At 33.6% G+C, this 19,739-nt stretch overlaps 6 protein-coding genes across 8 annotated transcripts; 2 read left to right on the top strand and 4 right to left on the bottom strand.

Annotated features, from left to right (window-relative positions):
• Positions 1 to 1,014: 1,014 nt before the first annotated feature.
• Positions 1,015 to 6,556, bottom strand: LOC123004990 (kielin/chordin-like protein). The gene is made up of 5 exons (XM_044398568.1): positions 6,417 to 6,556; positions 4,246 to 4,396; positions 3,514 to 3,894; positions 1,336 to 1,514; positions 1,015 to 1,277 (listed from the first exon to the last, which is right to left on the bottom strand). The coding sequence occupies exons 2-5, from the start codon at positions 4,388 to 4,390 to the stop codon at positions 1,167 to 1,169; spliced, it is 816 nt and encodes a 271-aa protein (XP_044254503.1). The 5' UTR covers positions 4,391 to 4,396; positions 6,417 to 6,556; the 3' UTR covers positions 1,015 to 1,166.
• A 5,195-nt stretch (positions 6,557 to 11,751) lies between these two features.
• On the bottom strand, positions 11,752 to 14,329 carry LOC123005854 (atypical kinase COQ8B, mitochondrial). 2 transcript variants are annotated; one of them, XM_044399865.1, is made up of 7 exons: positions 14,061 to 14,181; positions 13,715 to 13,973; positions 13,339 to 13,616; positions 13,079 to 13,289; positions 12,544 to 13,032; positions 12,145 to 12,497; positions 11,752 to 12,091 (listed from the first exon to the last, which is right to left on the bottom strand). In XM_044399865.1, the coding sequence occupies exons 2-7, from the start codon at positions 13,965 to 13,967 to the stop codon at positions 11,816 to 11,818; spliced, it is 1,860 nt and encodes a 619-aa protein (XP_044255800.1). In that variant the 5' UTR covers positions 13,968 to 13,973; positions 14,061 to 14,181; the 3' UTR covers positions 11,752 to 11,815. The 2 variants fall into 2 exon arrangements, with proteins under 2 accessions (XP_044255800.1, XP_044255798.1); XM_044399863.1 differs by having other exon boundaries at positions 13,715 to 14,329.
• Positions 13,776 to 14,888, top strand: LOC123005857 (N-alpha-acetyltransferase 38, NatC auxiliary subunit). 2 transcript variants are annotated; one of them, XM_044399870.1, is made up of 3 exons: positions 13,776 to 13,970; positions 14,229 to 14,329; positions 14,378 to 14,888. In XM_044399870.1, the coding sequence occupies exons 2-3, from the start codon at positions 14,237 to 14,239 to the stop codon at positions 14,687 to 14,689; spliced, it is 405 nt and encodes a 134-aa protein (XP_044255805.1). In that variant the 5' UTR covers positions 13,776 to 13,970; positions 14,229 to 14,236; the 3' UTR covers positions 14,690 to 14,888. The 2 variants fall into 2 exon arrangements, with proteins under 2 accessions (XP_044255805.1, XP_044255804.1); XM_044399869.1 differs by having other exon boundaries at positions 13,776 to 14,163.
• A 13-nt stretch (positions 14,889 to 14,901) lies between these two features.
• Positions 14,902 to 15,801, bottom strand: LOC123005858 (cytochrome c oxidase assembly factor 6 homolog). The gene is made up of 2 exons (XM_044399871.1): positions 15,679 to 15,801; positions 14,902 to 15,241 (listed from the first exon to the last, which is right to left on the bottom strand). Exon 2 carries the CDS (start codon positions 15,237 to 15,239, stop codon positions 14,982 to 14,984), a length of 258 nt encoding a protein of 85 aa, XP_044255806.1. The 5' UTR covers positions 15,240 to 15,241; positions 15,679 to 15,801; the 3' UTR covers positions 14,902 to 14,981.
• On the top strand, positions 15,535 to 17,187 carry LOC123005856 (N-alpha-acetyltransferase 30). The gene is made up of 3 exons (XM_044399868.1): positions 15,535 to 15,629; positions 15,732 to 16,598; positions 16,647 to 17,187. Exons 2-3 carry the CDS (start codon positions 15,900 to 15,902, stop codon positions 16,962 to 16,964), a joined length of 1,017 nt encoding a protein of 338 aa, XP_044255803.1. The 5' UTR covers positions 15,535 to 15,629; positions 15,732 to 15,899; the 3' UTR covers positions 16,965 to 17,187.
• A 322-nt stretch (positions 17,188 to 17,509) lies between these two features.
• LOC123005853 (ESF1 homolog) lies at positions 17,510 to 19,659 on the bottom strand. Its single transcript, XM_044399862.1, has one exon. It carries the CDS (start codon positions 19,483 to 19,485, stop codon positions 17,581 to 17,583), a length of 1,905 nt encoding a protein of 634 aa, XP_044255797.1. The 5' UTR covers positions 19,486 to 19,659; the 3' UTR covers positions 17,510 to 17,580.
• Positions 19,660 to 19,739: the final 80 nt, after the last annotated feature.

The following is a 19,739-nucleotide window of genomic DNA, read 5'->3' as shown; positions in this document are numbered from 1 at the left end:
GTGAGGCAAATAATTCAGCTAAGCCACATAAACATAACTTTGCTCTAAATAACATATACTATTTTATGCGCAAACGTACTCAGAAAGAAAGTAAAAAGATTATAGCAAGTAAATGAACAAAATAATCAGGGTGCTTTGCATAACAAACGTCACGCGTCAATATTGAAATTTCTGTTGAGCCTTTCAAAAGTGTTTATTGATTTAACTAGTGCAGTTAATAGTGTAAATGTCGCATGCTAATGATCTACCATGTGCCTCTTTGAAAATTGCTGAAGCAGCGAAAAAGAGAGAAACAGACAACATTGGTAAATGTCATGGTAAAAGTAAAAACACTTAAGCGAAAACACAAAAGTTTTACTCCTTGTTTAAAAGGTAAAATTTTACTTGTGACATTTAGTCATAAAAGGGTTACTTTTGTGACGTTTCTGATTAGTTTTTTATATAGCCAGTGGCTTTGCCTGATTCCGTTATTTGTTTTTGTAGAAAATGTTACAAATTCCAAAAGAACTTGCACTTTTTAATTAATATTTATTAAAACCACATTGATTTTTGTAATAAAAAACTAAATATGTCTACTGGTACTATCCAAAAATCGCTAAAGAATTTTAAAAATATCGCATCTTTGTGAGAAGTATAGAATAGATTGAAGTAAACAATGAAAATATGGAAGACGTAAATATTTATTAGCATTTACCTTGCTTGCGATGCAACCAATAATACAATAATTTTACTCTTTTTACTTAAAAAATAATCGTTTTTCTTATTCAATAAGATTTAAAATATCTAAAATAAGAGCTTCAAAAAACTGTCTGACATCGCCGAAGATTTTATAACACCCTAAGGATGAAAGTTTCGTAAAATATTCGATTTTTTTTTCTCCAGAGTCGTAATTGATGTACGAACAAATTTCTCACTCACTTTTTGCTATAGTTTATTATACTTTATTTTATCATTGTTTTTTCTTTTTTGTGAAATTTCAATTTCGGGAAAAGGGTGAGCAAAAAAACTCATGTGAATTTTGGATTAATTTTATTCGTTACAATAGTTATTATCATTCCATAATAAATAATAAACAGTAACACTATGTCTCCATTTTAAAATAAGTTGCCAGTTTCGTTGGCGTTGAGGTTTTAATATCACAATTTTGTGCAACAATAGTCTTGAATTTACAAAAGAGGTTTACGTAATTCTGGAGCGAGATTTGAGGAGATTTCGACACAAGTCCATAGCCGTTGTTGCTGAACATAAGGAAGAACTTTAGCGACTTGCATAGATCCCTGTAACAAAGTACGGCGCATTAAACCCCGCCATGTCGTAACTTATCGATAAACCCACCAGAAACTTCTTCTTTCTGCCTGGCTCTTGTCTGAAATAAACAAGAGCGTCCTGTGGGATGCTGATATGACTCTGGTCATTTCCGGGAGTGAGAGATTCGAATCGACTAGGCTGACAATCAAGATCCAGCCGGACGATGCCAGTGGTAAAATCCACACTGACTGAGAGCCACGTCCAAGCTGCAATCAACGAAAACGGGAGGGTAAATAAAGGAAAAAGACTAAGCGCACGTATAGTTAACAAACTAACTTTGATCAAACACGAAAAATAAACAATGGACCGAAATAACTTTCACAGAGGGAAACTTGAACCGTTTTCAACCCCTTCGATCGGTTTATGCTTTCCCGGGTATAAAATTTTATTTACTTTAGGGGAACACCTGCATCCTCGCCTGCACCATATTATTGTTTTAATTATCTACCAATTTCCACCAAATAATAGCGACAAATTTCGCCAGGAAAACTTTTAATTGTATTATAATAAATTCAAGGAAACTTAGAAGCTTTCAAGTTCTACCATTAATGACAATTTGTCGGATTCAACTTTTAATTAACTGTATTATCTCTTGTGAAAGCTTGACAAAACTTAAATTTGCAAAACTGATGTTATTTGTGTTTATTTACGTTTAATCAGTTTATCTGTCTTGTAACAAAGAAAAAACCTCTCTATAGACATTTTATATTTGCAATTTCCTCCATTTGGAAAGAGTGATTCAATTTCCTGGCCTCTGTATCAGTTTTAATTTTACGCGGATCCATGGTCTTTTATATGAATTATGCATTCTCTTGTGTTTGCATTAAACCATTTAAAACCCACAAAACCACGAAAAAACAAAATTAAATAACAATACACGCTTTCAAAATTTTTTCCAGGTTTCCCTAATCCCCGTCCAATTTATTGACTGAATGTATGTACAAGGATTACAATAAAAATGCAAATGTGAACGCACTCAGCACAAACCAATATTTGGTTCTTGAACGAATATTACATTGAAGCAAACTGCAATAAACATTTGGGAATAATCGATCTACTTTACATTTAGGTAAACTTGATGCGATCTCAGAAATGGAAAAACTTCTGACAAATCTCGGCATCAATCAACGTATTTTTCCTAATCTGCTTTTGATTCCATCTCATTTAATTCTGCTTCTGGTTACGGTCGAAGGTTTCGAAAGCGACACAAAAGCGTAAAGGTTGTGGATAAACGACGAGAAAAACAATTTCATAAAAAATTCTGAATAAACGTTTATGAATAAAAGAACGTTTAATTAAAATGAAGGTGATTGAAAAAACTGAGAACGGGTGCAGAAAGTACACGTAAAGTGATTAAAAAAACAAAATTATTAGATTTCTATTAATAAAGACGAATATTTAAACATATCTCATGACATGAGTGTGGAAAACTAATTATTTGTATTTGTAACCACAAGTTGTTTCATAAGCAACCTTCAAACCAATGCCATTTTTTTGACTATCTTTCGCCAAAAGCCAGAAACAGTTGACATAAAATATTATAAAATTTCTATTCTTTTTCTGAGCAAAATAAATCCCATTTCCGTAGAATAAGAATTTATGGTTTCCCCTAATGGCACAGTTATTAACTATATTTGTATGAATCAATAGTCTTGATGTGAATTTTCTATATACAAGAATTTATGGTTGCGAAATTTCCGAATGTCTTTTATGTGCCTATATTTTTTCCTTTGGTTTTATTGCCGATCGAAAAAGGAATGTGATAAATAATAAATGGTGAATGTTGGGAAACACACAAGAGGAAATTAGAAAATTGTTTATGGCTGATATGAAAGGCTCTATTGTTTTCACCAGAAAATAGAGAATTTTTGACCCTCTCGCATGTAAATCCGCTTAGATCATTGTCTGTTAATGAAGGTTTCTGTATTCATCGTTTCTATTTACGCGCTGGGGTGGGTAGGATCAGAGGCAACAAATAGCAAAAATATTCAGATTTCGTCGAGGGAAAGAGCCGATCTTTTCATCGCCTTGTCCATATTTGCATAAATACGCGAAGCTTTTAAGATGCTTTTACGCTAATAGCACGCCCTATCCAAACACTAAACCACACTACATTAAATTCCTTCCCTGCGTCGGCTAAGAGATTTATCGGAGCATCCTCGACCTCTACTCCCCACACAGCTACTGCATTAACAAAAGACTTACCGGCTAAAGGTGATTTGCGATGGTGTTTCGGCAATTCCCAATCCATTTGTCTCAGTTTCGGCGATCCTTCAATTCTATATTTCAGCATGAGTAGAGCCATTTTCGAATTGGAATTTAACTGAAACCAAGGCGTGAGTCTTCCTGGCGAGTTAACCGAAATGAGCGTACCCAAGTTGTTTTTCTGTTGCCGATAGAGAAAGACGACGGTGAATCCTTCGGGACTATTCATAGCAGTTGTAACAACTGTTGAATTGGGTAAGGGTACGTTTCCGTAAGGAAGGCGGAATTTGTAAGCAGGGAAATTGGTTATCGGGCCTTCGACTAAAGACACACCCTGATCTTTAGCCGATACATTCATCAGTTTAAGGATATCCACTTCATCTGAAAGGATATACAAGATGCAGGAAATCTCACAATCTCAAATTTAAAACTAAGCTACTTTCGAAACACTGCTACCAATTTCGATAAAAAGGCAAAGCTGGCTCCCAAATAAAAATGCGCGAGAGTCGTAAGTCTCTCTAATTTATTACCAAGGCGAAAGCCGAGACGAAGCCTAATAAAATACTATTATTACACCGACAAACAAAATGTTAATGTCGTTTTAAGAAATACGTTTTGATATAAAATATTAGATATTAAATATTTATCTTTCACGTAATAAGTGTTTGAATGGGAGATAGCATGGCCCAAAAGTGAAGATTGAATTTAAACAGTGTAAATTTGATTTCATACCGTGTAAAACGCTCGCCGGTGATTTCGGGTTGATGGGGTGGGTCTCGTGGCTGTCCAATTCGTTTTCCCGAGGATGCGATGCAGTGGTTAATCCCGGGAGACAATAGCTCATAGCGAGCCATGCTGTCAATAAAAGCCTCCCCATATTTCACTAAAATTAAATGTAGTTGTAGAAAAAATTGCACCGTCTCTGGATACAGTTAGAGAGAATGTGATGAAGTCGTTGTAATATTGTTTCGTTATCGGGCTAATAAAAGGAATTATCTACAGAGAATCGACTGTTGAAGTCTTGCATTAACGTAATAAAAATGACGGAAGTAAAAGCATTACTTCATGTTTTCAGCGGTTAAATAACTGGTTGAGCCATTTGCACACTTTTATCGTTTAATCAATTTATGTTTGATCATGAAATGAAATGGAATCGTCTTTATAAATGGTGTTTCAATTATTTCAGTAGTATTAAATTTCCGTTTGTGGAATCGTCAAACAAGAAAATTAAACTTAATATACCCATTACGGAACCTAATTCTTAGAAAATTAGTTTGGAAAGTTTCATCAATTTTCATGAAATGAAAGGGTAAAATATTAATTGAAAATTTATGAGGTCAACGGCAAAGTTTTACAACAATTGCAAAAACTTCTCGTTTTAAATGAATTAAATGAAACAGGCCTAACCGACAATACAGTTGAATTATTAATTAATTACTTCAAAAATATGAAGCTCAAAATTAAAACTTTTATAAAGGATAAAGTGAAAATGGATTTTACGACTACATAAGCTATTTTTGTATGAACATTATCTAAGGCATCGATATTTTACACTCTTGAACAGTATGCACATAAAGTTCCGTGACGTTTATGCTTGCAATGGAGATAAAAATTTAATACCATAAAAGTGGCTCAGAGAATATTTAAATATTTTCTATATTGCTTGTAAACTTAAATATTTGTTTTGGAGATAAAAAAATGTTATACCAGATGCTTGGAAATTATTGTTTTTTGTTTATTAATAACAAAAACAGTAACTAATAAATTTAGAACTTTTTAAAAATTTTCAAATGTGTGTAAAACTCGAAAACTATGAATAGTTAACAGAACAAATGTTCAATATTGTAAATATAGAACATTTTATGGTATGATATGACAATTATGCAGGCAATCGATGAGTTAAAGTTATATTTTGCGTATGACTTACGAGAGATGACCAAACAGCAACTTATAGTTTCAACACTCTCAGTTAAATCATCCTATAAATTCGAAATCTGTTTTTTTATAACATAAAACACTACACTAAAAGAACATTGATAAATGACTTCATTCTTCACGTCCCCAATTTTGTAACAACATTTGCTTTTTAAATATCCGGAAGCTCAAACAAAGTAAACAAATTACACCTACTATATGAAAACCACAAATGAATTTTGCCACACATTTTGGAGATAAAATATTGATAACATACAACTGAATAAACGATAACTCAATTTCTAAAGACGGAAATTAAATATTTCCCAACAATGACATAAAATACACTTGGAAAGGCTTATTACGAATAATTTAAACAGAACATTTCTATAAATTCTATCACCAATTTAATTACAAAATAATTCCCTTTAGTACCAATCGTATAGTTATATAGACAGTTACAGGGTAAATTTTATGACACAACAATTAAAACGTTGACTATTGTCATTAGGCTATATAACGGATGAAACTCCGGATAAATTTGAGTAATTCAGTTAATTAATAAGTTATAAGTTCAAACAGGATATGTATGTAAGTGTGCTAGAAAAAAATTCATCCAAAATAACCATTTATTATGAAATTTTTATATTTAATTATAACTGCTCATTTTATTTCATTAAATTCTGTAAATTTATTTCGTGTATTATTTAGGATTACAAAGCTCATGCACAAATTTACGAAAGACAACAGGGGACGTGATTCGTGTTTTAAAATATTTACAACCCGTGCTTGGAGGTGCTTTTCGTTCAAATGCACCATAAATAAAAAATCGCATGGCTGTGCTACTGTTCAAAACAATCAACATTATTTATTTATAATTTTTCCGAAAAAAATATTGAAATCAGTGTATTTACGACATGGCTCATAAAAATAGGGCATTGACGTCTTTCTTATCTCGGAAAAGCATTCGCATTTCATGTGGTACTTACATAAAATCGTTGTTGTTGTTGTTAGTAGAGGGTTGTGTAGCAAATGTGCATGTCGTCGTCACAAGATTCTCGATACAACTGATCTCTTGTGAACCCCCAACAAGCAGATGGTCGGTGTGTGAATGTTAACTTGACCAATAGCACGCGAAACTCGCAGCCGCGCAGTCTCTATCTTCATATATCGACCTATAACGCTTTAAACAAGCAGAAGTAACTTCTGATAAACTTGATCTAGATGAGTGGATCAAGTCCCGGAGGAAAACCATCAAAACTTCCTGGCCGCAAAGGTCGCAAACCTCTATTTTTTGAACAAATAGTTGATTTTTTGGGAAAAAGCGTCAAAATTGATTTTAGACAAGTCCTGCTGGATCTGATTAAAACTTGCAAGACCTCGTGAAAAAAAAAGTTTAAATAGCTGTCACAGATTGAATAGAGTCCCGAAGTGGCACTTTGGGCCAAACTTGAGATGAGATGCTAGTTTTGTGACATTTGGGGAAACTTTGCTCCTGCAGATTTACTCACGTCTTCGCAAATGTCAATTTAAGGCATCCGTATTGTGAATCTTGACTTTAATATATTTCGTGACATTAATGCGCTTCAGTTGCGATGTCTATGTCTATTTTTGTCACTGCTTGGAGGATTCGACCTGACTTTATCGACGGATAGAAAGAACGAGGGTTATCAACTGAAGACTCAATCAATTAGAGTATTTGTCATGATTAATCTTCATGAAAATTTAAAATGATTTTTACTGAATATAAGTTGTTTCGAGGCAATTCAGAGAGGAAATAAAAGAGCAGAAAAAAAAATCGAGGAAGTCTTGAATGGGCCCACTTCAACCTTAATCGATGAGGACCGGCAGGAATAAGTGTGTCTGCAGTCCTTTGGCCAAACTTTCAGGGAATTTACTGCAGAGCTCGCCTGGTCCAGTTGCCACAATAGGCTGCGGAATCTTTATAGAGTGAGGAATTAAGCATAAAGAAGAATTAATTGGTTTGCAGCAATATGGAACTGCAATTTACAAGAATTACAAATTATCAAAATTAGATACTCGTCTCGCATTTGCAGGTTATTGGTTATTACTTATTAGCTCATTATCGATCGAAACTTCATCTCATTGCTCGAAGATGGAGCTCTGCAAAAAACCTATTGATGTTTTTATCTTAATTAAATAATAAAAAAACTAAAAAAAATCTTGTTACAAAACAACGATGTTAAATATATGTAGGTTATAACGGGTTATAATATTTGCTCTCAGTAAAATGTGTCTTTAATTATTAAAACAACAAACATCTACGACTGCAGCGGCTGAAAATAGAGGTTGTTGCGACAGCATTGGCACTGACTTCCGATGCACTTCGTCTAGAGTTTTCGTTTTTTTTTATTTCCAGTTTAATTTAGTGTAAAAAAATGTTTTAATGAAAGGTTTAATTTTTAATACATAAAAACCTCAAAAACATCAATTGAAGTCGTGTCCTTACTTCTAACTTTGAAACTGTAATGATGAATATTGACACATTTTGAAATAAATTTAAACAAAAAAAAAAACATTCAAGGTTAGATACTTTATTAGTTTCTGTATGTTATGTTACACACAGAAAAATAGTTAGGTAACTATTAACTAACTGCTTGCTATAAAATTTTATGATACTAATCTGTTAATTTCAAGTATTGATATATCAATTTTACAACTTCTTTTAATATTTTTAAGTTTAACTATGACACCTAAACTTATTATGCAAACGTCATCAATTTAATCGACATAAACCGCTGATGTAATAATCTCATAAAATTCTCTCTTCACAATTCCATCTTTCATCTGCGGCTATTATGACATGCCTTACATCCATAATACATACAGCATGTCCGGAAAGTCGCGCACCTCCGTAACACTGTATCATCGGGCGGTGCCCTAAACAACAAGAAAAATATTTAAAAAAATCTATCTATAAAAATTTCGAAGTTATGAGAGTTTAAATTTTGCTCTTTGACTCTATTTTATTTCTGCTGGGAAAATAATTTTCCAAGTTTTTTTGCTACAGGCTATTAGAAAAGGAAACAAAGAAGCTGTATTCTAAATTGTAATTCTGTTTGGTGTTATTTGTGGCTTTTATTGGCAAAGTTTTTGTACCTTTACTAAATAATTATGATAAAACATTTACAAGATCATCAGTAGCATTAAATAGACATAAAAAAATGTCAAATGTTAAAATTTTTTGACAGATAAAATTTTTCAAACATTTTTTTAGTGCTCTGGGGGACTACCCAATTACTCTCTTTCAAGGAGGTGCACGACTTTCTGGACATACTGTATTACAGAGTATACAAAGTGTTAAAAAAATTGTAAAATATTTCAGGAGGTAATAATAGAGACCAAAACAAACAAAAAAGTCTTAATAAATATGGGTCCGCAATGTAAAGGTTTCGGAGATATCGAAAATTTTGTAACATTTATTTGAATCTGTTCAAACAAAAAAGAGAAGCTTAAAAATTCTAAAAATTTCCACATTCGATATCTCCGAAACCGTTACTTTGCGGACCCACGTTTATTAAGAATTTTTTGTTTATTTTGGTCCATACTATTATCTCCTTAAATATTTTACAATCTTCTTTTAACACCTTGTATTAATACCTATTTCAATGTTTAACCGAAAATGACAACGAAAACATTAATAATTGTTTTTCCATGAAACAAAGACAGCAAAATTTCCTTAAAAGTCTGAATTTTAAATTATTATTAGGTGGTTGGACAATTGGACATCAACATAACATAACAAACATAACGTTTAGGTAAACGTCTTATTTTTTTAATTCTTAGCAACGGCCATTTGTCGTAATACGTTAAACATTTTTACGGTTTGCAAAAACTCTCTAGGTAATAATATTTTGGAGCATTTTTCTCTCATTTCCATTTGAATTAGCTGAGATAAAAATATATTACTGGAAAGGTATAGGTGCTGGGTTTTTTTTTACTACTTTTTAGCAGATTTAATAATTCTGACCCACAACTAGAAGTAATTAAATTGTGTAGAAACTAAGAATTATTATAGAAAATATGAGGCAGTGTTAGTTGACCTTATATTGCTGGAGTCACGTAAATTGGGATAGAGAAATCAACAAGATATAAAAAGTTTCCTAAGTGAGTTTTTTTAATTAAGAGAGGTCATTCATCATTCCATTTTCGACGCCTAAAATAAGCTGAAATAATTGTAACAAACCGCACTTTCTTCACAATGGTGTACTTGTTTGTGTAGAATAAATAATTCCTACTTCGTTTCATAAAATATGTAATTACGAAAGCGCACAATGCAGAACGTTATTATTTTTCACCATCCGCTGAGTCAAACAGTTGAATGAAACTTGAGTTTTCCATAACTCGGATTTCACGTGATTGCGTACATTTATCAACACTTGTTTTATTATGCAAGGGTTCGATAATCGGCAATAAAATTTCAAGTGCTGTTTTATCCCAAGCGCGACGAAAAACTTGTGAGGCTGGCAGATTTTAGGGTATCTATGTCATGGCTTAATGGCCAGGCCAAGAAGGGTCGGTAATAAAGTTCCGTGACATTATACTGATGGAAACCGTGAAAGACGGCCGACAATACACAAGAGGCCCAACTGCTACGTTTTATAACCAAAATGCTTTTGTCAACTCCCCAGGCAAGTGCTGCAAAAACAAAGTGTCTGACTTTTAATGCTTAATTAGGATTTAAAGTTCTACGTCGGACGTTAATCTTCAAGGGAGAGAGGCTTTAATGTTTCTTTGTGGCCTAAACCTCTTTCATTTCTTGGCGCTTTATTTTGTTTATTATTTTTATGGAGCTTTATTAATCTTGAGGGACCAGGACTAAAAACTTTTAAGAGATAAAAAATCAAGCTTTTAAACTCATTAATTTATTCATGAAATAAAAAATACATTATGCAGTAGAACAAATTAAAATGGATATCAGGGAATACAAACACTTTTGGCGTCATTTTCGTTCCGGACGAAAAAAAGAATCAAAAGAAGAGCGAAAAGGGTCAAATGACAAAAAATTTATGTCAAAATTAATTTTTATTAAAAAATAGTTATTTTTGTTACAAGTACTTAAAATATAGTTTTTGCGGACGAATTGCTGTTTCCGGACGAGGCGAAGCCGCGTCGAAAATAGAAGATGAGTCCGCAAAAACGTAAAAAGGTACGTGTTACAAACAACTTTTTCCCAAAAAAAGAATTTTCATATTTTATTTATTAAAAAAATTTCGCCACCATAATAACTAAATTGATTTTTTGATCCGGAAAAACTGTGTTTTGAGTACTGAGTACTTAAATAACTATTTTGTACGAATTAAGTATTAAGTACGAAAAAAACTCATTTTATTATTATTATTTACTGATTCAATTGGGTCTCTAAAACAGCTATTTTCGGAATCGTATACCAAAAAATTATTATTTTATACAGGCTGTTCTGGCTAAACTCCACATTAAAAGTGTTGGAAGTTCAAACAATGATATTTACCTAAAATTTTGTTTGTATCTATAATGAGTTAGGTACTGCACTTTCGAAAGTGCAACTTTCAACTTTGTTATTTTAAATAGAAAATTATGTTTTTATTGCATTTTTGAATTACCCAAGTGATTTGTACCTTATTCCCATTCAAAAATCGATAACTGTACCTTTTTTATTATTCTGAAATTGTATTTGGGCATATTAATCATCCTCTAGGAGGCATTTGGTTCAAATTTAAAGTTTAAAATTTTTAATTGTAAATATTTTGCTTGATTTTCGATACCAGTAGCTTATAACAGTTATCAGTTGATAACTTTTTTGTGTTTAGTATTTTTTAGTACAAAAAAAGCTTATTGTTCTACGACGAACAATTTTTGAAGAAAATCGCAAGTAAACGATCAAGAATTTGACAGTTTTCTTGACGCCAATCGATTTCTCGGAACATTTTACGTACAGGATGGATTATAAAAAACGCCCCGAGCCATAATTTCATTATTTTTAAAAACGTTACAATACTTTTTCAATCAAAATTGAACAGTTTTTTGTTATCAGTCACTTGCTTGTCTTAGATAAAATGAGTTACAATGATCTATTCTTTCTACAGCCGACTTTATTTAATTTACAATTTGCAAAATAAAAAAAATTAAAAATATGTGACTCTTCTTCAGATTGAAGATAACTTCAGTTATAACATCGAAAATAATTGTAGGCAAAATTCGAATGTTTAATTTGGTTGTTTTTAAAATATAATTTTAGTTTTATTACCAGTACAAAATAATTTTGCCTGATTTTGTTTTAATTAAATTGGTCAGTTCACTAAAATCGCAATTAAAACCCAAACAAACAGTTTGATTAACCTTTATTTAAAATTTGTTACAAAACGTGTTAGATTCCAACTCTACAAAACTACATTGATTTAGTATATTTGCTATACAAACTTAGGAATTTATCCCTGCAAGAAACTGAGGTTTTTAGTTTTGAACACAAAAGGAATACTCCTGATAACTTCCTATGTAAAGAATACACTTCTTCTGGAGGTGGACACAGCCGATGTGTGACCATTGTAGGAACCAAGTTTTGTATTCTAGCCGTCATATCTTGAGCTGCGAAATCATAAGCGTCGGCACATCGGAACACTTCGCCTAATATCATCACGGCGTCTACGTGCGCATCTTCCATCACCTGTAATTAATCACGATTTAATCTCTGTCCAGGCATTCCTATTTAAAACATGCCTTGCTCTCATAACCCGTCAAAAATCCCAATTCTCTCGAGACTTGCAAAACCGTTTCACGATCGGCGTCACACGACGCTTTGAGAATTTTAACGTACTGATCCATAAAAGGTTTTGAATATTCACGACTGGCGCCAAAATCGAGCAACATTATTTGTTTTTTTCTAGGGTTGTATAAGAAATTGGCCCAGTTTGGATCAGTTTGCATGTATCTGAACTCGAGCAACTCTAGTAAACACAGTTCTATGATTTTTTCGGCGATGAATCGCCGGTCTTCGGGCGGCATGTCAAATTGGTCGACTGGAACCCCGTCTAGGAGTTCAGTTGTAAACACTTGATTTGTCGATAATTCATCTGAGACAAAATAATTATTATTGAAATAAAAAAATGAGAAACGCACCTATAACTTCAGGTACATAGTAATCACTGTAAGGGGCTAATAATCGTCGGAAAGTTCTCGTGCACTCGGCTTCTCTCCTGTAATCAACCTCCCAAGCTAACTCTCTCTTCGCCACTCGCATTAAATTCTCCAAGAACATTCCTTTGGGAAAAACATCCCAAAATTTCATAATCCCGCCAAGATTATCAATATCACTCTCAATGCCTTTCGCAACTCCCGGATATTGTATTTTGATAGCGACTTCGCGTCCGTCTCTAATTCGCCCCCAATGGACTTGACCGATTGACGCAGCAGCGAAAGGTTTTTCATCAAATTCCGAAAACTGAGAACGCCAATTTGGACCCAATTCGACACTCATGACTTGTTCCACTTGCCAGTTTGGCATGAAATCGGCCGATTTTCGGACCCGTTCTAAGGCTTTAGCCAATTCGGGATTGATTACAGTGTCGTCTTGGATGCTTAGCAATTGACCGAGCTTTAAAGCCGCTCCTTCAAAAACATATTACACACTTTTAATACAAGCATTATTAAATACCTCTGACTTTACATAACGTATCAACAATTCGATCTAAGTTGTTTGGGTTGAGGAAAAGAGTTGAAGGGTCTGCTGATTGGCCGAAACCAAAAGTTCTTTTTGCGTATTCTGTTGCTGTCCCAAACCCTAGCCCGGCCGCGAGACCTCCAAAAGACAGCATTCGGCCTATTCTTGACGACGGTACTTTCCGTTGTTTCGAGTGTTCACTCAACTATAAAAAAATTGTTAGTCTTTTCTTTAACAATCTGACACTTAAATACCTTCAATTTTGACTTTGGGTTAGGACTTGTTGTCATTTGGCTCTTGCTCTCCACCTTTTGCTTCTCTTCATCTTGCTTTTTCACCTTCTCTTGTTCCGATTTTTCCCTCTGTTCCATTTCTAATTTTCTCAATTTCTCCTGATGTTCCAAATCTAGCTTCTTCAACAATTCTTGATCACTTTTGGTTAATTTAATTTGAAATTGCGCCCTGTCACTTTCCGCCCTTTGTGCCTGTTTCAATTCCTTACTGGCATCGTTTAAATTTTGATAATAACCATCTGTGAAATGAATTGTTTTTGTAACCAGATGCTGGTTTCACACCTTCACTGACCTTATATGGTTTGGTAGAAAAATATTAGTCATTACTCCAACTCACCTTTAGGAGATGCATTAGAGGCGTACTCTTTAAGGCCATGGCAGACTGTGGTAACGCGGTCTGCAGTCTCGGAAACGATGTTAGTGACATTATTTGAGTTGGTTCGACTTTGGTTGATGCAGTCTTGAATTAAGACGCGATAATTCGAATTTGTCCAGATGTGTTTGAGTTCGGAAGAGTGTAATTTTGCGGCGGCCTCAACCACGAGCTGTAAACCGCGAATTATTCCCAAAATATCGCCAGAACGAGACATTAGGTACTATGAAATAAAATGCAAAAAAGTCAATGTTTTAAAAATTTCCGCCTATTAGTTGGCAAGGCTAATAACCAATTACACTCTACGTACCTATTTTAATTAAAAAAACGAGAAATTAATTTATAATCAATGAAAAACACCCGCAAAAGTGAGGTTAAAATTTTGTGACAGATGACACCTGCCACAATTCGAGGTTATCCCAATTTTCAGCTGGTTTAAAAAATATTCTTGATTAATTTTTTTTATTTACGTTAATAGAATAAAAAATGAGTGACACAGCAAGTGCACTAGTTGAAAATGAATCAGGAGAACTACCGGAACAAGCGCTCCTCGAAGACAAGCCCCAGAAACCTTTAAACGTAATAATATGACAATTTTCTACTACTCATCTAATTTGATTGTATTAGATGTCTCCAGGTGCTGTGAAATTGCGTAGTTGGCTCAACAAATCACTCAGAATCCAGATGTTTGATGGCCGAGTTTTAGTTGGTGTCTTTTTATGCACTGACAGAGACGCCAATGTAATTTTGGGTTCATGTACCGAATATTTACCAGCTGAGAATAATAGTGATAGTACAATTGAGGAACCAAGGATGCTGGGTTTAGTAATGGTACCAGGAAAACATATACAGACTGTCTCAATTAATCAAAATCAGCAAAATACCGGCGAATTAAGTACGCTTTTAACTAAAGACATTAATCCAGAGGAAGTCACGTAAAATAGTATTTTTACAGTGCTTTATTTATTATGTAATACAAAATATGCATTATGTGCAAGTGGATAAATAAAATATTAGCAAAAATAGTGGACAGGTTTCATATTAGGTATTTTTTTCACTATAAACAAGCAATATCGTGATAAACTCTTCTTTTCTCGAATATTTTAACATCATCTGTGGATTTGTTTGGAATTCTGAAGTAAAAAAAAGTGTTACAGTCTGATTAGTTTTATTTAAAGTTAACCACACTATTTACAAAGCAATTTATACTAATATTAATAAACAAAATAAGCTAATGTTCTTGGCTTCTTTCATCAAGCGGTTCGTACCCATGTTTTTCTATTTTTTCCTTGAACTGCAGATAATTCCGTCTTCTATCAAAATGCTTAACCCACTGAGCTGAGCACGACTTTTCGTACAGTTTTCTGAATTCGAGACACGGTCCTCTGTCATCTTTACTATCTATTATTCCGTTTTTATTTAAACATTCCCAATACCGATCCCGAGCACTCCAACACAAGTTGCGATCTTCCTTCGTCGGGAAAGACATGACTGAATAAAATAAATTAATAGAAAATTTTTGGCAAAATATTGAGAGTTTAAGTGAATCAAATAAGATATATCCTGTTTAAAAATAACGTCCAAATATTTTATATTTCCTTCTCTAAAAATACATCTTGTTGACAGTCATATGCAAAATGGTGATAATAAATTGGGACTTTACGCAAGTTCAGAAGGACCCACGTGCGAAAAGTATAAATAAGTGTCGTGATGTGGTTGAGTTATGAGGTAATAAATTATGCTGGGAGGTTTTTCAAATGTAGCGCCTTAGTCATGCGTACCAATGGGACGGGATTTTATGTAACCAGAAATTGGTCAATCAATTTACTTAGGTTATGTTTAGGCCAAGTTTGAATAGAATTAAATAAATTTGAGCCAGGTGAGTAGTGTAACTTTTATCGTGGGTAGGGTAGTGGTAAACTAGTTACCTGATTAATTAGTGCAGCAAAGTCAATTTATGGGGCCCCTTTTCTTCTTCTAGGAAAGAAAAAAATTGACAGCAGCAAGACTCGAAATAACCTAAAAATCCCTGTTGATTTCTGTCAATATGTCTGCTTTGGCGAGTTTATTTTAGAGCAAAAATAAAAAATAATTTGTATTATGCTCTCATTTAGATTATTTATTTGCAAAACAAAAAATAAATGGGAAAATGAACCAGAACAGTAATAAAATAAATAAATCAAAAAAGTGCACTTCAACGAATTGTGAACCGAAAAATGATCTAAATGGAAAGGCGAAAGATACGAATTTGAAAAAGAAACATTCGAAAAAGGGTAATATCAACGGATTAGTAAACGGACTAGTGAATAATGCACAAGATTCAACCAAAGGTAACGAAAAAAACGATAAAAACTCTATCGAGGAGCACATAATACCTAGTAACAATGAAAATTCACATAAAAGTAAGAAACCTAAACCACAGAAAGAAACCTCAAGAGACAAAGCAAGTGAAGACGAGGGCATTAACAAAGACTTAAAGTCGAAACTTACCAAATTAGATTCAAATGAAAATATTTCGAATCATGAAAAAATGCTAGAACCCAGTCAGGAATCAGACGTATCACTTAATTTAAGCAATAATAGTACAATTACGAACGAGGACTCGATAGCGTCTTGTAGTAATAAAGCAACTAGTTCTAGTGACGAAAAAATATCAGAGATAGTGGAAGATCTGAAGAGTGCCGAGTTAGCGCCTAAGCAGGAGCTACCACCAATTGAATATGTTCAGTACGAATCAGAATTGCAAATGCCAATGATTATGAAAATTATTCAAAAAGACCTGTCTGAACCCTATTCCATCTACACCTACCGTTATTTTATACACAACTGGCCGAAATTGTGCTTTTTGGTAAGTTTTCACTTAATTGTATTACATTTTTTTTCTTGTTTCTTTCAGGCTATGTGCAAGGATAATTGTGTGGGTGCAATTGTCTGCAAACTAGACGCTCATCGTAAAGTGCTAAAACGAGGCTACATTGCGATGTTGGCCGTGGACCAGAACTACAGAAAGTTGGGGATTGGGTCAACTTTGGTGCGCAGAGCAATTCAAGAAATGATAGTCGGCGATGCTGACGAAGTAGTGCTTGAGACAGAAGTGACCAATAAACCGGCTTTGCAGTTATATGAAGCTCTGGGTTTTGTTCGGGATAAACGTTTGTTTAGGTATTATTTAAATGGCGTAGATGCTCTGAGATTGAAACTGTGGCTAAGATGAGAATCTTAATTCGGTCAAATGGTTGTATTTGTTGCCATATGCTCAGGGTATGGTGTGAGTTTGTTAAAATTAGTTAAATATTCAGAATTTTATTCTTGTTGTTTGTTTGTTGTATTAGTTTTTCTCTCATAAACGCCAAATTCGTTCGATTCAGACCTCTGGACTAAAGTTTGTTTGTCTTCCAAAGATGTAGTCCGAAAATAATAAAAATAGTTTCTTTCGATTTTTTTTTTATTGGAAAGATTGCGGTTATCACTAATTTTATGCATCACCACCTCCGTCAGTTTTTAAACGTTATTTTTGTATAATTTCATGTAGATAAATGAATGTATAACTTTGGATGTTCATTTAATCAGGGTGTCGAAATATCTGAGCTTTTGTAACAATTTCATACTGAAATAAGCTGAAGAAAACATTTATAAACTAGAATTACTGATGTGTGCTTACATGAATGTTTCTTTTCAATATGTAGAACATTTTTTGTCAGTAATTGTAAAAAACTGTATATAATTTTACTGTATCATAAAAACATTAAAAATGTGTTGTAATGATTGAATAATATACCAAAATTTATAAGGATCGTTTATTTACATACAAATGATGCACGTACAAAAAATCATTTTTTCTTTTTACTCAACGCTTCAGTTTTCCTTTTCACAGACTTTACCAAAACACTCAATTCTGCATCTTTTTTTATCGACTTTTCTTTCTCTTCATTCTCGCTACCATTTTTCCGCCTTTTAATTTTTTCATTTATTAGTGTTTCAATACTTTTTGTCTTCTTGTAATGAGGGTCTGTTGGGTCAATATTGTACAAATGACTCGTAAAGAGGGCCGAGAATCGTTCGTCGTTAACATCAATTTGAAAATCGTCAATCTTCTCTTCTGTTTCTTTATGTTTCCGTTTTTTCTTAGTCGCTTCTTCTTGCTTCTGTATTTTCTTCAAACTAAAATGCTTCTTATTATCGTTATCTTCATTAGCCAAAAGTAATTCTAATTCAGGATTATTTTCTTCTAATTGAGAAATTTTCTTCTCCTTGGATTTCTTTTTCTTGAACTCAGGATTGTTAAATTCCTCCGCAAAATATGGATCATTCATGTCGATATCAGACGGTATATCATCCGAATCTTCAGTTTCTTGCTTCTTCTTTTTCTTCTCCTTACGTTTCTCTTTGCGCTTATCCAGATATTTCTGGAACGGTGTCTTTTCTTCTTCATTTTCAATTTTCTTCTTTACAAGTTTCTCAGTTTTGTCTTTCAAGTCGATGCCCCAGCTTACTTCCATTTCAATTTCTCTGCTTTTCTTCTCTTGTTCTTTTTCTTCGATTTCTTGCAGAAGTTGTTTATATTTATCAATTGGATTATTCTTGCTTTCGTCTTCGTCTGACGTGACGTTTTTCTCATCATCTTCACTTTCCTCATCTTCGCTTACTGCAACGAAATTCTGAAGGTCATTTTCTGATACTTCTTCAATTTTGCCAGTGTTGAGTTTTTGAGTCATTTCAATTCTGTCCGGGTCGGTTTCATCCCAAGTTAAATCAACTTTGGCTTGTTGTAAGGCTGTAGTTGTGAAGAATCTAGGTTGGTATTTATTAAGTTCGGGTAATTTGTCACATTGTTCTTTAGGTTCATCATCAAAAGTCATATCATCTGGGACAAATCTCAAATCAAGCTTCGTCGCGCTTGATTCATACTCCATCCCATCACATTCTGTATATACTTTATTTGCAGTATTTGCACTGTCAAAAGTAACAACAGCATAATAGTATTTTAGTCTGTTTAGTTGGTATTGCCTCAATTTTTCCATGTGATATTTTGACCCTTCTTCAGTCTCCTCTTCTTCTATTTCCTTGTGTTCCACTAATTCAATTGGCCCTTTCACTTCCTCTTCCTTCATACGTTCTTTTCCAAATTCTGATGGATAAATCACCACTGACTTAACAGCTCCTCCTGGGGGTAAAAATGAATTGAAGAGAACCATCAAATCTAGCGCTCTTATCCTATCCCAATCCAGATTACAAGCAGCTAATCTGTATGTAGCTTCATCTGTTCTATCTGCGTCGTTATCCAACTCTCCCCAGTTGTGTTCAATCTGTTCCCCTTCAGAAACTTCTTCATCTGTTTCATCATCTGAAGAACTCTCACTGAGTAAATTTCCCTCTCCTCTGGCATAATCAACATTTAAATCACGCAATTTCTTCTTAACATCATTGGGAAGCTCTTTATCGCCCACATGTTTCACACTTAGGTCATTTTGGGGAGCTTTGACGTACTTGCCAGGCTCTTCTGATTCCTCTTCTGAAGAACTCTCACTTGAACTCAATTCATAATAACGCTTTAGATCTTCAGTTGATGTGTGGTTTACAGGTCTTCCACGTTTATCCACTGTGTATTTTACTTTGAATTTTTTATCTTTGAACATAGACTGGAATCGCTTATCAATTTTAACTTTTCGGGCTCCTTTGGGAATCCGCCGAAATTTGGGATCGGTTTTAATGTGTGCAAAGCGTTTATCTTCCATTTTTCCAAAGTATGATATTCTTTAATTTGTTATTTAGAAAAAAATATTTAACCCCAAATTCACCACACGTGTTTTTGACAAATTATTTATTACCAATAAGAAACTGGGTAGATTTATAATCCCCTAAGGATTATGAAACCAGGCCCAAATTTTGTCTATAAATTATGATTTCTATAATTCAGATCATCGAAATGATAATTAGACTTGTTACTTTTTTGTCTTCAAAGCATAACATCTTGAAATATGCTAAAAAC

This window comes from Tribolium madens, unplaced genomic scaffold, assembly GCF_015345945.1.
Source record: "Tribolium madens isolate multiple individuals breed KSU strain unplaced genomic scaffold, Tmad_KSU_1.1 Scaffold_20;HRSCAF=117;Tcas5.2_LG4, whole genome shotgun sequence".
Lineage (NCBI taxonomy): Eukaryota > Metazoa > Arthropoda > Insecta > Coleoptera > Tenebrionidae > Tribolium > Tribolium madens.
The sequence above is the reverse complement of the archived record's forward strand: the minus strand, read 5'-3'. Positions and strand labels throughout refer to the sequence as shown.

Bases quoted from the DNA above. Each gene is read 5' to 3' on its own strand.
- LOC123004990 (XM_044398568.1), bottom strand. From the start codon at position 4,390: ATGGGGAGGCTTTTATTGACAGCATGGCTCGCTATGAGCTATTGTCTC. The intron at 3,895-4,245 runs GTATGAAATCAA...ATATCCTTTCAG, and splicing joins ACCGGCGAGCGTTTTACACG to ATGAAGTGGATATCCTTAAA. The intron at 1,515-3,513 runs GTAAGTCTTTTG...CGTTGATTGCAG, and splicing joins TCGCAAATCACCTTTAGCCG to CTTGGACGTGGCTCTCAGTC.
- LOC123005854 (XM_044399863.1), bottom strand. From the start codon at position 13,967: ATGTCTCGTTCTGGCGATATTTTGGGAATAATTCGCGGTTTACAGCTC. The intron at 13,290-13,338 runs GTATTTAAGTGT...ATTTTTTTATAG, and splicing joins ACCCAAAGTCAAAATTGAAG to TTGAGTGAACACTCGAAACA. The intron at 13,033-13,078 runs GTATTTAATAAT...ATGTTTTTGAAG, and splicing joins TACGTTATGTAAAGTCAGAG to GAGCGGCTTTAAAGCTCGGT.
- LOC123005857 (XM_044399870.1), top strand. From the start codon at position 14,237: ATGAGTGACACAGCAAGTGCACTAGTTGAAAATGAATCAGGAGAACTA. The intron at 14,330-14,377 runs GTAATAATATGA...TGATTGTATTAG, and splicing joins AGCCCCAGAAACCTTTAAAC to ATGTCTCCAGGTGCTGTGAA.
- LOC123005858 (XM_044399871.1), bottom strand. From the start codon at position 15,239: ATGTCTTTCCCGACGAAGGAAGATCGCAACTTGTGTTGGAGTGCTCGG.
- LOC123005856 (XM_044399868.1), top strand. From the start codon at position 15,900: ATGAACCAGAACAGTAATAAAATAAATAAATCAAAAAAGTGCACTTCA. The intron at 16,599-16,646 runs GTAAGTTTTCAC...TGTTTCTTTCAG, and splicing joins GGCCGAAATTGTGCTTTTTG to GCTATGTGCAAGGATAATTG.
- LOC123005853 (XM_044399862.1), bottom strand. From the start codon at position 19,485: ATGGAAGATAAACGCTTTGCACACATTAAAACCGATCCCAAATTTCGG.